The sequence below is a fragment of the Drosophila melanogaster genome, chromosome 3L, assembly GCF_000001215.4.
Source record: "Drosophila melanogaster chromosome 3L".
Lineage (NCBI taxonomy): Eukaryota > Metazoa > Arthropoda > Insecta > Diptera > Drosophilidae > Drosophila > Drosophila melanogaster.
Window position 1 is genome coordinate 21,089,300 of NT_037436.4, and position 12,833 is coordinate 21,102,132.

General features: G+C 40.1%; 1 protein-coding gene across 2 annotated transcripts in view; it reads right to left on the reverse strand.

Annotated features, from left to right (window-relative positions):
* The window catches only part of ko (knockout), a 55,579-nt gene that overhangs the window by 13,719 nt on the left and 29,027 nt on the right, over nucleotides 1-12,833 (reverse strand). Inside the window, exon 2 of one of the 2 annotated variants that reach the window (NM_079469.3) lies at nucleotides 10,162-10,894. In NM_079469.3, coding sequence (NP_524193.2) covers nucleotides 10,162-10,296 — 135 coding nt within the window. In that variant the 5' untranslated portion in view covers nucleotides 10,297-10,894. Of the gene's footprint in view, nucleotides 1-10,161; nucleotides 10,895-12,833 lie in introns of those variants that run through there. The other variant, NM_001275206.1, reaches the window with a different exon arrangement.

Consider the following 12,833-nt stretch of genomic DNA (forward strand, 5'->3'; position numbering starts at 1 on the left):
AAAATGGTAATTCAAAAATTTTAAACTGTTAGTGCCTTGAAATTGTACAACCTTTACAGGAAGCCCGACGAAACAGGTCGAAAGGGGGGTGGCTTTTCCCACCAACTGGTTTTTACATACATACATTTCCAGTGGGAGTCTGCATCTCATCAGCTAATTGACAAATTGCAGAGCACCGCGTGGCATAATTGGTGTGGTGTTGTCTGGCTTAAAGAGCTATCCATCTGTGGGCGTTGCGAGCGGTAACTGCCTGATGGCTGGCAACCGTCAATTAGCTAAAGCGGATCGTTGCCACGCCCCCGAAATGAAGGCGGCAGGGATGGTGTGGCGCCACAAAAAAGTAAGACCAAAAGCCGCTGTCTTATTGCTGGGAATATTTATTTTTTTGAAGCTGCCAGCAAAAGCGAATCGAATCGCAACGAAACGAAATCCTTAACACGTTCTGGCCCAGAGTGTTTCTATCAAAAAGGAAAGATATTGTACAGAGGAAAAGTGGGAGGTGTGCGGAAAAGTGGTGACTGGGGCAGCAAATAAATGTCCAATTTGTGCAGTGACAGGAACACTTGAGGCACGTTTTTGATGTAAACACGGACAAAAAGGGTCGAGAGTCACAGCAAAAAGCCATGGACAATGGAGGCGGATGAGGATTGGGAATGGGACTGGGACTGGGACTGGTACGCGGATTGGGTAAGAAAGGCCAAGAGATCGATGTAGCCGCTGGAGTTTCACGCTTTGTGGCTTTCTGTGTCGCTAATGAACATCATCCAGTTTGAGCGATTTGACCTTTTTCTCGATGGGCCATCGAGGGCACCACGGGGTGGGTATCTCCGCAGGTATTGCCATTTCTTGTGGTCACTCCTCTTGGGCTTTAATGTCGCCTGGGTCTGGTATGTCGCTTACATAAGTTGCATGGCTCTCCTGCCTCTTGCCCCTGTCCACGCCATCATCGTAACCATCTGCATCTCCACCTCCATCTCGATAGCCAAGATGCCCATCCATGCCCATTCCAACCTTCCGCCTGGGGCTGCTCAATTAATGCATGAGAAGGCGAAGAAATTAACTCGTCATTGCCTGCCCGTCAGGCTTTTGCTTTGGCTTCGGCTGTCACGCGCCGCCAGATGGCGCTCATCGTACACTCAGCGAAAGTGCGGTGACCAGCAAAGTTTGGAAGTATTTATTGGTAGTTTATGAAATTTCGAAGCATTCCCTTTTGGGTTATTAAAACGTTGGTTAACTTATATTATTGCATGTGTTGGTATCCCAATGGAATTGCAATTGTAGTTGCTTAAACATTGAAAAAATGTATACCAATTTAAAATAGATGTTTTAGGTAATCCCCGCCTATGGAAGATCTTTCCTTTGGTGCAGTTCATCACCCAACCATCGCCGCAATTATAGTGCTGCATCATTGTAAGACACGAGACAAAATACCAACAGTCTACTTATGAAGGCTTTCTATCGATCAAAGGGATCTGGTTTGGAGCTGCGCTTCGAGTTGGTGGGGTGTCTGAGTTTCTCATTTCTCGGAAGTAATGCAAAACTTTTAATAATCAAATCAAATGCTTACGCCGGCCAGTGTCGCGCGTATGAAAGTCATTTTCACCGCGGGCTGAATTTGAAGTTTCGCTTTTTGGTTGCTCTTGATGTCGTTTCATGTCTTTTATTATTATAAACCTCTTTTTTTTTCGTTTGTTGGTTTGTTTCGGGTGGCGGCTTTCGTTTTGGGACTTTTACTTAATTTCATGTAATAGAAAACTGAACAACAAAACTCCCACAAAAGCAAGGCTCAAAGACAAAACTATCACCGATATACTCTAGTGGCAGAAGGCCTCATGTGGGGAGCTTGCTGCTGTTGCTGCTGCTGCTGCTGCTGCTGCTGCTGCTGTGCTGCAACAGTTGCTGCCGCTGTAGATCTCTCGTGTGTGCCGCATAAAAAGATAATAACAATATACAAACAAATGCGCAGTCAGGCAGCCCGAAAGCCGGAGATTGCCAACCGCTGCGGACTGGGGGCTTAATAGAGTTATGATGAAGTATAATAATCCTTGACCTTTCCACCAGCCAACATCAAGTTGCAGCTACAAGTCAAGACCGCAGCTCTTAGGCACAAGTCAAAACGTTTTTGGGCTCTTTGTGTTTCCCCCTCCACATTTTGCCGTTTTTATTTGGGGAACTCTTCATTTGACTTCAAAAGGCGCCATTTAATTTCGCATATGGGAAGCGACCGGCTCCGAAAATGAAAACGTTTCGCTTTTCTCCAAAGGGATGTTAAATATGAACGTAAAATGGTGACATGGATTTAATGATCAAAGAGTATGTATTTTAGTTGCGGATTAAACTATAAGTTTTAACCATATATTTTAAAATATTGTCCGGGTCGAGGTCACGTTTAATATTTGGTTGCTCACGTTTTTTGTTTTGACGGCAACAAAAAACGCCCATATTCCCTGGGAACTTTTAGTTTTCGACATAAAGTCGTTTGTTTTATCTTAATGGTTCAAAATCTATCATGGGTGAGCGCTACTTTTATTATAACTTTTATGGCAGCCTTACAGATTTGAGAGGTCTTCAAAACGACGATTAATGTCGAATAATGATATAACAAATAAATTATTTTTGGCAATATAAACATATCATAATGTTTAATGTTCTCCTTGATGGAAGTTATGTTGTGGGTATCCAATTAGTATAACATGTCATTATATGAATAATTTCATATTTTATTAATTTTATTTCACATTTTTCCCAAAAGGTAATAACTTAAGCGATAATAATAATTATTTTATGGTAGCTCAAGGCCACGCGAAGACTTAGTAAGTTAATTATTTTCAGTGCTCGCCAAGCAATTTATTTAATCTTCTATTCCCCGTTGATTACTTTTGGGATTACACTTATTTTTCTGCACTCCCAGCTGCAAATGAAAGCGCTCGTTTCCAATTATTTGAGGATTTCTCACGTCCATAACTTGTACATGAGCGCCCCAGGACAGTTCCTTTGTTTGTGCCTTATCCCTGTCATCATTGTTTATTTGGCTCTGGTCAAGTGCCAGACAAAACCGAGGGTTGAGTCCATAAACCGGAGCGGTTGTCGGAAGCCCCAGCCAGCATAAATACAGGACGAACTCCGTACTCCGTTCCAATCAATGCGGCTGGTCCTGATAAGGATACAAATTGCATGGCCATGTCCGAGTGACGCCCACTTCCCCGCTCTAGATACCCAACCACCCTCCCTCAACCCTGCGGCGGAATAAGATGTGTACGGCTGAATGACTGCGTTTTTCTCGGACTTGAACTCGATTTGCACTGCACTTAAAATTCTATCGGACTTGGGGGGCGCTGCACCCCACAGGCAATGACTTTGGTCAGCTATCGAGGGTTGCCAGGATGCCAGGTTCAATGACCAGATATCTACTACTTTTGGCTAAACATGCGATTTGTTTTATTAGTTTCCCTCGAGCAAATACAGAAACAACACGAGCACAAATACCAACAGCTGTTGGCAAAAGTCCTGCCTGACTGCAAGTCTTTCTGCCTGCCAAACAAAAACAGATCCCATGGATTGCGGCCTGGATATCTAGCAAGGCATCCCATCTGCAACTATTTCAACTTTTTGGCAGCCCATTGCGGTCGCTATTTTTGTTGCAATTAATAATAAAAACTTTCAACTGGAAGAGCTAAAAAACTCTCTCAAACTCTTTTCATATAAATATGCTCGTTTTGTGGGGATAAAGTTTTGCAATTGCTGAAACTTCTAAACGGTAAAATCTAAAAGGGAAATGGGTAAAAACATATATTACGCTCTCGACCCAATGATACCTGATGTGTGAAGAATAATAAATTTATTATGCTGTCACTGTATGAACTTCCCTGAAGTAACATATGGCGCCCCATGTGGGGCACTCATAAAATGTGTTATTTATACAGAAAACCTGCCAATAGGCCCCAATATGAAAGCGAAATTAACCTGTTGGTAAACAAGATCTCCTACCGAACTAAGACAGCATGAATACAATTCTTTTCAGATCTAGTTCTTGGATCTAAAACGATTTATTTACATAATCACGAATACGTCTTGGCACCACAAACAGTGGGTATATTTATGTGCCTTGCATTGACATACCATTATATACATATACATATACATATATCCATGCACCAGAGCTATCAGTTGTAAAAATCAACACCTCAATTTAAAACCAAAGCGTGAAAAGTGTATTAGAGGTTGACGTGGGGCGACGATGATGACGAAGTCGTCTGGGAGAACTGTGGGAACAATCCAGTGTGCTGCAGTCAGTTCAATTCTACCTCATGGCCCCTCTAAAGCCCTCTAATATCCAGATTTTCCGCTGCACCTGTAGTCGGTTCTGCAATGTTTTTGTTTTGTGTGTGATTTGACTGTATTGTTAGCGCATTTATTGTTATTGTTGCTGCCTTTTGTATTTCGGCGTTGAAGCTTCGCTGGCACTTGCTGAAATGTTTGGCCAAAATGAATACTAGGGAGCATTCGAGGTCTATTTGGTGCCTTTGTACTTCGAATGCGGTGTCTGTCATTCACTTGCAGGTAGTTAAACACCGTATCTATGAGTGTGTATAGCATTTAGCACGCAACTTGCCTTAAATGCAGCATACTAGCCATACTATACAAGCCTTGTCATTCAATCCATCAGGCAAATCATGCGATCAGGGGTATTCATCCAGAAGATTGCCCACCAAGTTTCGCGAAATGGCTGTCAAAGTTGCTAATGAGAATCCGACTGCCAAAGGGGAATGAGTGTATTGTGAAAATGATTTAAGCCTAGCTTTAATTGTTGGCTTAGTACACCTTAAGCGAGGAAAGTATTATTATGGGCAATTATAGTTCGGTAGATAATTGCTTAAGGTTTCACGTGTTACAATTGTAATAGATTAAGAAATTTAATTTTCTCGCGGAAGCTTGCAAACCATACAAATTTTAGGTGAATCATTCTACTCCGTATTAAATCCACAATTTTTCGGAATATTTCCTCATCTAATCTAGTTTTAATAGTTTAAAAGTGTATTAGAAACAAATTAACTTATCGAAAACAAGTTTTGCTATTTTACTCCCTCGCACTTTTGTATTTATAGAAGTTAAGTTACAAAAATTCCCGGGTCTCATATTTGTTTGCTCTTTTACTTACAAAAAATAGCTCCTACTACCGAATAAACATGATCTCACAGACGCGGCGAGAAGCATGAAGATTGAACTACAAGTACGTGGCCCAATGTTTTGGCTTTTATTTTATGCTTTTTCGGCTGGTGCTGCAATCTCAGTCACCTGGCGTGACCGAAAGCAAATAAATAAATAAAGGAGAAACGAGAGCTTCAACTTGAACTGAACTGAACTGAAGTTGTTTGCCACTGGACACCAATGGCCCCGAGCGACCTTGTCGATGAAAATTATGCAATCGGAGGGGCAAGCGCAGCAGATGGCGGCAGGTGGAGCGGCAAGCGATCTCTATTCAATGTTTGTCAATCAAATTAGTCGCCGATGATTGCAATCTAAATTAATGAAATGCAATCATAAGGCGCACGCCAACCAATTAAACCCACTGACGACAAAAAGTAAATTTGCGCTTAAACGATTGCGCCATCGATTCAATTTCATTAAGCCCAATCAAACCAATCGAAGTGGCGAGGGAAGGGGTTAATAACAATTCAAATCTCTTTTCTTTTTCCCCGTTTGTAAGAGCCGCGTGCCGATAAACCAATTTACTTGGCTCTGTGATTTGTTTCTTCTTTTTCCCTGCGATTGCATGAAATTGTATTTGAATTGTATTGAAGTGCCGAAGCTTGCAACTGTCCAGCTGAACTAAAATGAATCTGGAGCTCAAGTTTTACAGGAAAATATTCTTTGAATGTGAGAAGGAAGTAATTTATCGTCTTAAAATCAGACTTTTACTGAAAGTATGACCAATACATAATTCGTTTGCTAATTACGATCAGTAAACTCAGTTGGTATTTAAAAAGTTGTTGATTAAGAAAAGAGCTGCTAAGAACAGTTGTTTTAGATCATATCATCAAAAGTAATCATTAATTTTAGAAAAAACTTTAAATTAAATTTGAGATGAATTGCCTGAATTCCATATAAATTTGTCTAAAGCTTGCTTACTCAAATAACATTTTCAATAAGTGATCTCATATAATAATGTGCAGTCTGCCAAAAAAAAAAAAAAAATGGCAGATGCAAATGTTATTAATGATTCCCATTGTAACTCCCATAAGCCGATGAAGGATATCACATTGTATGCCACCTCAACGTGTCGCAATCAGCCTTCCTTTCCCAAATCGCTTTGCTTCATAACGATCACAGGTTTACCTTCATTGTAGACCGATCAAAATAATTCCGTTCCCAGACTCTCCATTTCCCAGATATATTTCCAGAGCCAGTTTTGCTAACAGTTCATTTATGTTTTTTATTATTTGTTTCTTAACGATTTTATGGACCTGCAAATCTCAGGCGGTTCTCAGATTCGCAGAACGGCAGAAAGCGACTCCCGCGCTCTTGACATGACGCAATCAGCTCGCATCCGTAGAGATATTTCAAAACTTGTTGCAGGCTTATTAATTTGGCTCGGAGCACCGAGAGCACAACTAAAACAAGTTGATTTAGGTGAAGTAATTTGCGTGCAACCAGACACTAAACACTGAAACCGAACACTAAACACGGCAACAGAAAGCAACAAAATTAAGCAAAAAACCAGAGAAACAACGAAACAGTTCAGAGATCAGCTCGGGGCACTCAGGAGATCAGAGTTTGAAGTCAAGTCTGGTCCTCGACTGTTTGTTGTTCGATACTTAAGTTTTTTGTATTTTTGCCAAGTTCCAAGTTTCAAGCCACGCCGCAAGCCGCACGCCTGACAAATTTGCGCAAATAATAAAAACAGATTTTAAATGCCTGGAAATTGAGTCTGGCATTGCGGCCTTAAATCAGTTTCCTCCCCAGCTGAACTGACATTTAGAGTTTTGCTGAAAAAATGGCAACGAGAGCCCAAGCTCAACGCTTAAATAGGAGAAACTTTATGGTCTTTGTGTATATTCAGCACATTTATTATTGCTAAAAATGTATGTTTTTCTCAGGTTTAATTGTATTCATTGTTATGCTGAACATGGTCGTTAGGAAAGTAACGAATATGTATGCGTAATAACAACGACTTCCTTAAAATTTATCGATCTTTTAATAGCGACAGTGCTATAAGACTTAAATTAGTGTCAAAATTTTTGCTTTTGTTTGTAAATAATTATTAGTTTCACGGTAGACAAACAGAAAATCGTTTTCGCCATATAAGTTGATATGACAACTTTTGTGCAAAACCGTTCGGAATCCCTTTAGTTTTTGCGCTGTATAATGGTCACCTTCGCACTTTCGCATGGTGCGCTTCGTCACTACGTTTACGGTGATATGTCAATACCCTGATAGTAGAAAGGTGTAGAAAATGTTCAGAGCTCCAGAAGTCTCTTTACTGATTTTTCACGTAATTCTTTAGCTCTCAAGGTTTTTTTTTTGTAATGAGTACTCTTTTTTGGGCACAAAATATATATTTTTTATAGGCTCATTTAGTAAAAAGCCAGAAATAAAGTATCTCAATCTTTGTTCTTTAACCTTACTATTGTCTTGTAAGCGTTTCTCAACGGTACAAAAACTTTTTAAATTATGGCACGCCCTAAAACTTGAGCAACATCACCGGAAACTCTTGCCCATTCGATATGGTCGATGGTTGTGCAGAAGACCCGCCTTAGGGAATGCATATATGTACATACATATATGAGTGTATATACGAATATATCTCCCTTCCTCAACGCGAAGCGCCGGCACCTCAATCTACATAATTCACACTTCATTGAGCTTGGAAATTTACAATGAATACTCGGTAGCTGCATTAGCTGCCCCGAATCGAATTCATCGGGCTTCCCATTCATCACTTGGCATTTTCCCATTCAAGTTCTCGACATTTTTTCCATCAATTCACGCACTTTTCTTCCGCTCTGCTCTAAATGCTTTTGGCCCCTAAATCTTCATACTCGTATATATGTACATATGTATGTATGCACACATTAATAGTTCTATTCAGAGCACGCTTTGCATTGGCCCTTTTACACACCGAACTGAGGCACGTAATATTAATTAGTCCAGCTCGAAACTCATTCGAAATACCCAAAAAATGAATGGCCGGCGATTGTTATGTTTTGCCTTCTACTTACACACAAAATAACTAAAGAAAATAAAATGAACTCAAGGGAATGTTTATGCGACACTTTTTAGTATGCACAATGCAAAACTCAGTGCAAAAAATAAAAAAAAATAAAAAATACAGCATAAAAGCACAAACGAGAACAACAGAAATTGAGCTTAACAATAATAAAAAGAGACAAACAAAAAATAAAGCGGCAGCGCCTTTTCAAGTTTCACACTTTTTGGCAGCCAGCAATTAAATTGAAATTAACCGGCATTGTGAGAAAAATTAAGTTATTCATAGAAAGGTGTTGGTGGACATTGTCTCGCCAGAAACTAATAATAGACCTTGTAAAACTGACTCTCATTATACTAGTTACTTTAGTTACTATGCTTGTAACTGCAAAATGGGTGTATTATATTGTAATATAATAAGCCTTGATTTGAAATTGAGGAAGTACTTCTGAATATATGAATATTACGATTGCAACTATAAAAACATTTGATTATACGTCTTTGTAACTATTAATGACTATTCTGCGTTATAATTTTCCTTCTTTTAAATACCCATTTAAACGCTCTTAAATATTTAATATAAACTTTCGATATACGCACAGGTATTCAACGCGTATCATTAGCCAAATTATTCAAAGTTTTACCAGCATTTGGCTCATCATTTGGATCCATTAACACTTCAAACTTGAACTTGTCGGAATGACGTCATCTCGATTGGCAATTTGTGCAATAAACAATGGAAAAAACAACAATAAAAATCAGCAACTAAAAAAAAACGTCGGAAGCAGCAGCATCGACCGCAACAAAAAACCGAAAAAGTTGATTTAAAATTTTAATTCGTTTTTCAGCCGGTAAGAACGGGTTGAAATGTCACCGAAACGAATAAAGCTTATAACTTCGATCGTCTGCCTGAACTCATGAGTTCCATGAACTCATAAGTTATTTTGGGTTATATCTAGGGGCAAACGGCTTCCTGGCCAAAAAGTTTCGGAGACTTTGGCTTCTGTTCGAAAGTCATCAATAACAAAAGCGGTGGGTAATAAAGAAAAAGGGACAAGAAAATGGCAAATGTTGCATGTGCAATACGTTTGTTGCAAGTGTTCAATGTTTGTTTGCAGCATGGTCTGGGTCTAGTCTGGATGACGCCCTGGAAAACGGAACCCAGCAACCTGTTAGGGGGATTTTCTGCCCCATTTCGTTCCGGGCCATTTATTTTCATGGGAAGTGGTCGCGAATAAAGGCGAAACCCCACCGCCACCCCAAAACCCCAACGTAGCGACTGACCTTGAGCGGGAGTTACAGTCCATCGTCACCTCCGTTGCCTGTCTCTTTCTGCCGCAGCATAGTGCCCATCTCCTCGCTCTGCCTCACGCACTTTTTGCAGTTCAAACTGGACAACCAGTCGGCAAACCAGTTCCTTGCACATTAAAAGCAGAAGAAGCTGAAAGCAACGCGGGAGCCACACTCGGAAAAATACCAGTTAAGAATCACTGGTTATACTTGCATATCATATTATACGTATGTGTACATACATAAATTTCAAATTTTCTACTAAGTATCCTAAAACATTAAATGTTCGAAGGATTCATGGTTTTCTTAACACTTTCCATCCTCGCTTTTAGGGTGTGAGTTCAGGGAAATAAAAAATACATTTTAAACACGTGTTTCCTCATGGGAATTACGTTTAAATACTAAATACAAAATAAACATTAATCTGAAGTCGTTTTTACATCAGCATTGACTCTTATGTAAGCAAAACGAAGCACATTTCTGACACATTTTTATACATATTGCCGTCACATAAGTCTTTGAAGCTATGAAGGAATTTGTTTGACAAAGTTTTTGCGGTTTATAACTATTTCAAACGAGAAAATCTTAGCTATGTACAAAAAATTTTAGGACTTCATAGGAACACTCCGACGGTGGTTTTCTCTCTGTGCACCAATCGAAACTCACCTGAAATATCATATATCCCGAGTCGTACATCCAAAAGTCCTCGGGCGTGTGGCCGGGCTTGGTCAGCTGAATGGCCAGGCAGCGCTGCAAGATCAGACGGCAGCGCTGTGGACCACCGGGTGACTTGGTGCCCATTTCTGTTGGTGCCTTTCTGCTGGCGGGTTGCTCGGTGGCTTGGTTTCTTGGTTGCTTTCCCAGATTTTTTGTTAGCCGTCTAAAAATAACGCCAAGAGTTCAGACTTAAGGATCTGGCACTGCGCGCGCGTGTGTGTGAAAGGTTCTTTTTTAATGGTCAAGCACTTGGGCAGCGAACAAAAAAAAAATACCAGACGGCGCAGAACGCGATAAGAACGAAACCCGTATTTGCAGAGTTTTATCTCTTTTTGGTTTTGCTTTTGGCCAGGCTCACTTTATTTTCGCACACTTCTTAGACCGGACTTCTGTGGCTTCTTATTTTGGGAATGAACTTTTCACATCAGCATTATATTATCCCAGCATCTCGAACGCGAACGCGACGCCTGCGCACTAAATCACTCAACACTCATTGGGCACTTGGTGAGTACTCACTCTCGAATTCGAATGCGAGTGCGAGTTGCGAACCGAATCGTACCGAACCGACCGAGCGACGAATTCAAACTGAAGTTGCGGCGCCAAGAAAAGTCGTCTCACGACCGCTCTTTCGCCGGAGAGCGGCGTTCGCGGAGAGCGCCAACTCGCCAACTTTTTTGGAGACCTGAAACGATAGAAAAATCGGAGAGCTCGCTTTAAAACCTTGATTATTAAATCAATTAGGTGTACGAAAAAAAGACAAAAAACAAAAAATAATACTAAATTTATAAACTGGAGTCAGGCTGCCGTGATCGCAATCTTGTCGTCGTTCTGTCTGAGAGGCGAACGGGCTCTGCTCCTAATAACATCATCACATCATCATGCTCGTATCATTATCGTTAACTGTAAGCCGTGTTTGGCAACTGTTTCTTTAGCCAAACAGTGGGACCTCGAAAATGTTCAATCTGGATAACAGAATCAAAAACATAAAACTAGAGGTACTTGAAAATACTTTGACAAAATATCTTGCCGGTTTTCTGAATTTTTATTGGCTGTTTTCCATAGTGAGCATGGAGATATAGAAATGGAGATATAAAGATATAGATAGATAGAAATCAAATAAAAAAATTATTTAAAAATACAGAAAACACAACATTTGGCATGCAGCCTTTTACTGTGAAATGCCTTTAACTTAACTTTTGGATGCGCATACAGACTTTCTGTTACATAACCAAAAATAAACCAATCTTTTGAGCCTCCACTGTATACTAATTTTTTGGCATTCGTTTTTGCATTGACTCGTGTATATTTGGATTTTTTTTTTTTAAAGTGCCTTTCAATCTTGGCTGGCGCTTGGAAGTCATTTCCTGCCCGAATCACCGGATGGGCAGATGACTCAAAATGGGTTAATTAAAAACCATCTAGCAGTGATTTTATTTGGGCCGATGTAAAGTCATGTGCCCAAAAGAGTTGTTCTCATTACCACAGATCGCATTTAGAAGCCCTACGGCGGTCATATCCACTGATGGACTTTGAACCCATGCGAAATCTAGGAAATGTCAGAATAGTCAGTCGCATCCATAATTGCGTATACGCCATGTGCGCCGACTGTCAATCACAATTCTCATGCAAATTCGTTCGCTTTCCGCACTGTCCAAATGCATTAAGTGGAAATGCATTAGGTTGACTGTCTTTTTTCGGTGCGTCAGACCAACGGAATTCGCATAAACAATTACGATTTAATGAAATTACACGATAAGGCGGCGAATGGGATTTACTTTAATTTCCAACACTACCCGTAGCCCCATTTGTGGAGCCATTCATCTTCCCAATTCGGTCAGAGCGCACGCCACAGCCATAACAAGAAAGTTTTGGGGGAAGACAGGGCCAGAAAGCGAGATTCGTTTGGTTTGGGGCCAATTAAGTGGTGAGATCACCGCCCACATCTCTATATATATAACCACATGTATACGACTCTACCTTTACGATTTCCAGGCATACAGATCAAGTGTGTAACCCCCTCCCTTTTGGGCATTTTCTTTTTATTATTTATTTATTGCGGCTTGTATTTGTCGACCCATTAAGCGTCGGCCTTTGTTAGAAAACACGTTTCTTCTGGCTACATTCCAAAAAAAAAACTAAAAAAATGAGAATTTGCCAGCAGCTTTTTGACTCCGCGGGCAGTCTTTTGTTTGTCTTACAAATCACTAACAATATGAATTGGTGAAACGCTGGCCGCAGAGCTCAAAAGGTGCTAAAAAAATTTGCATAAATTATTATTAACAATTATAACTAGCAGTTCTCAGCAGAGCTCCCAGAAATACGACAGATTTACCATGTTCTTTTGGGCTTAGGGCCTCGGGCTCCTTTATTTAAGACAGTCAGAAAAATATGTTTGTTTTTTTTCCTTAATTTTTTTTCAAAAGAAAATTGCGGATTTGATGAATTTAATAGAAAACCAAAAACATACCTGTCACCTGAAACTGAAATGTTTTGGTAAGCTTTTTGACAAGGCTATTAAAGACTTTGGACAACCTTTCTTTTCTGGTTTTACGATATTTGTCTTGCCGCAGGCATTTCTTATACTTTTGAAGGCTTTGCCTATGATTCAGTAATTAAATTTG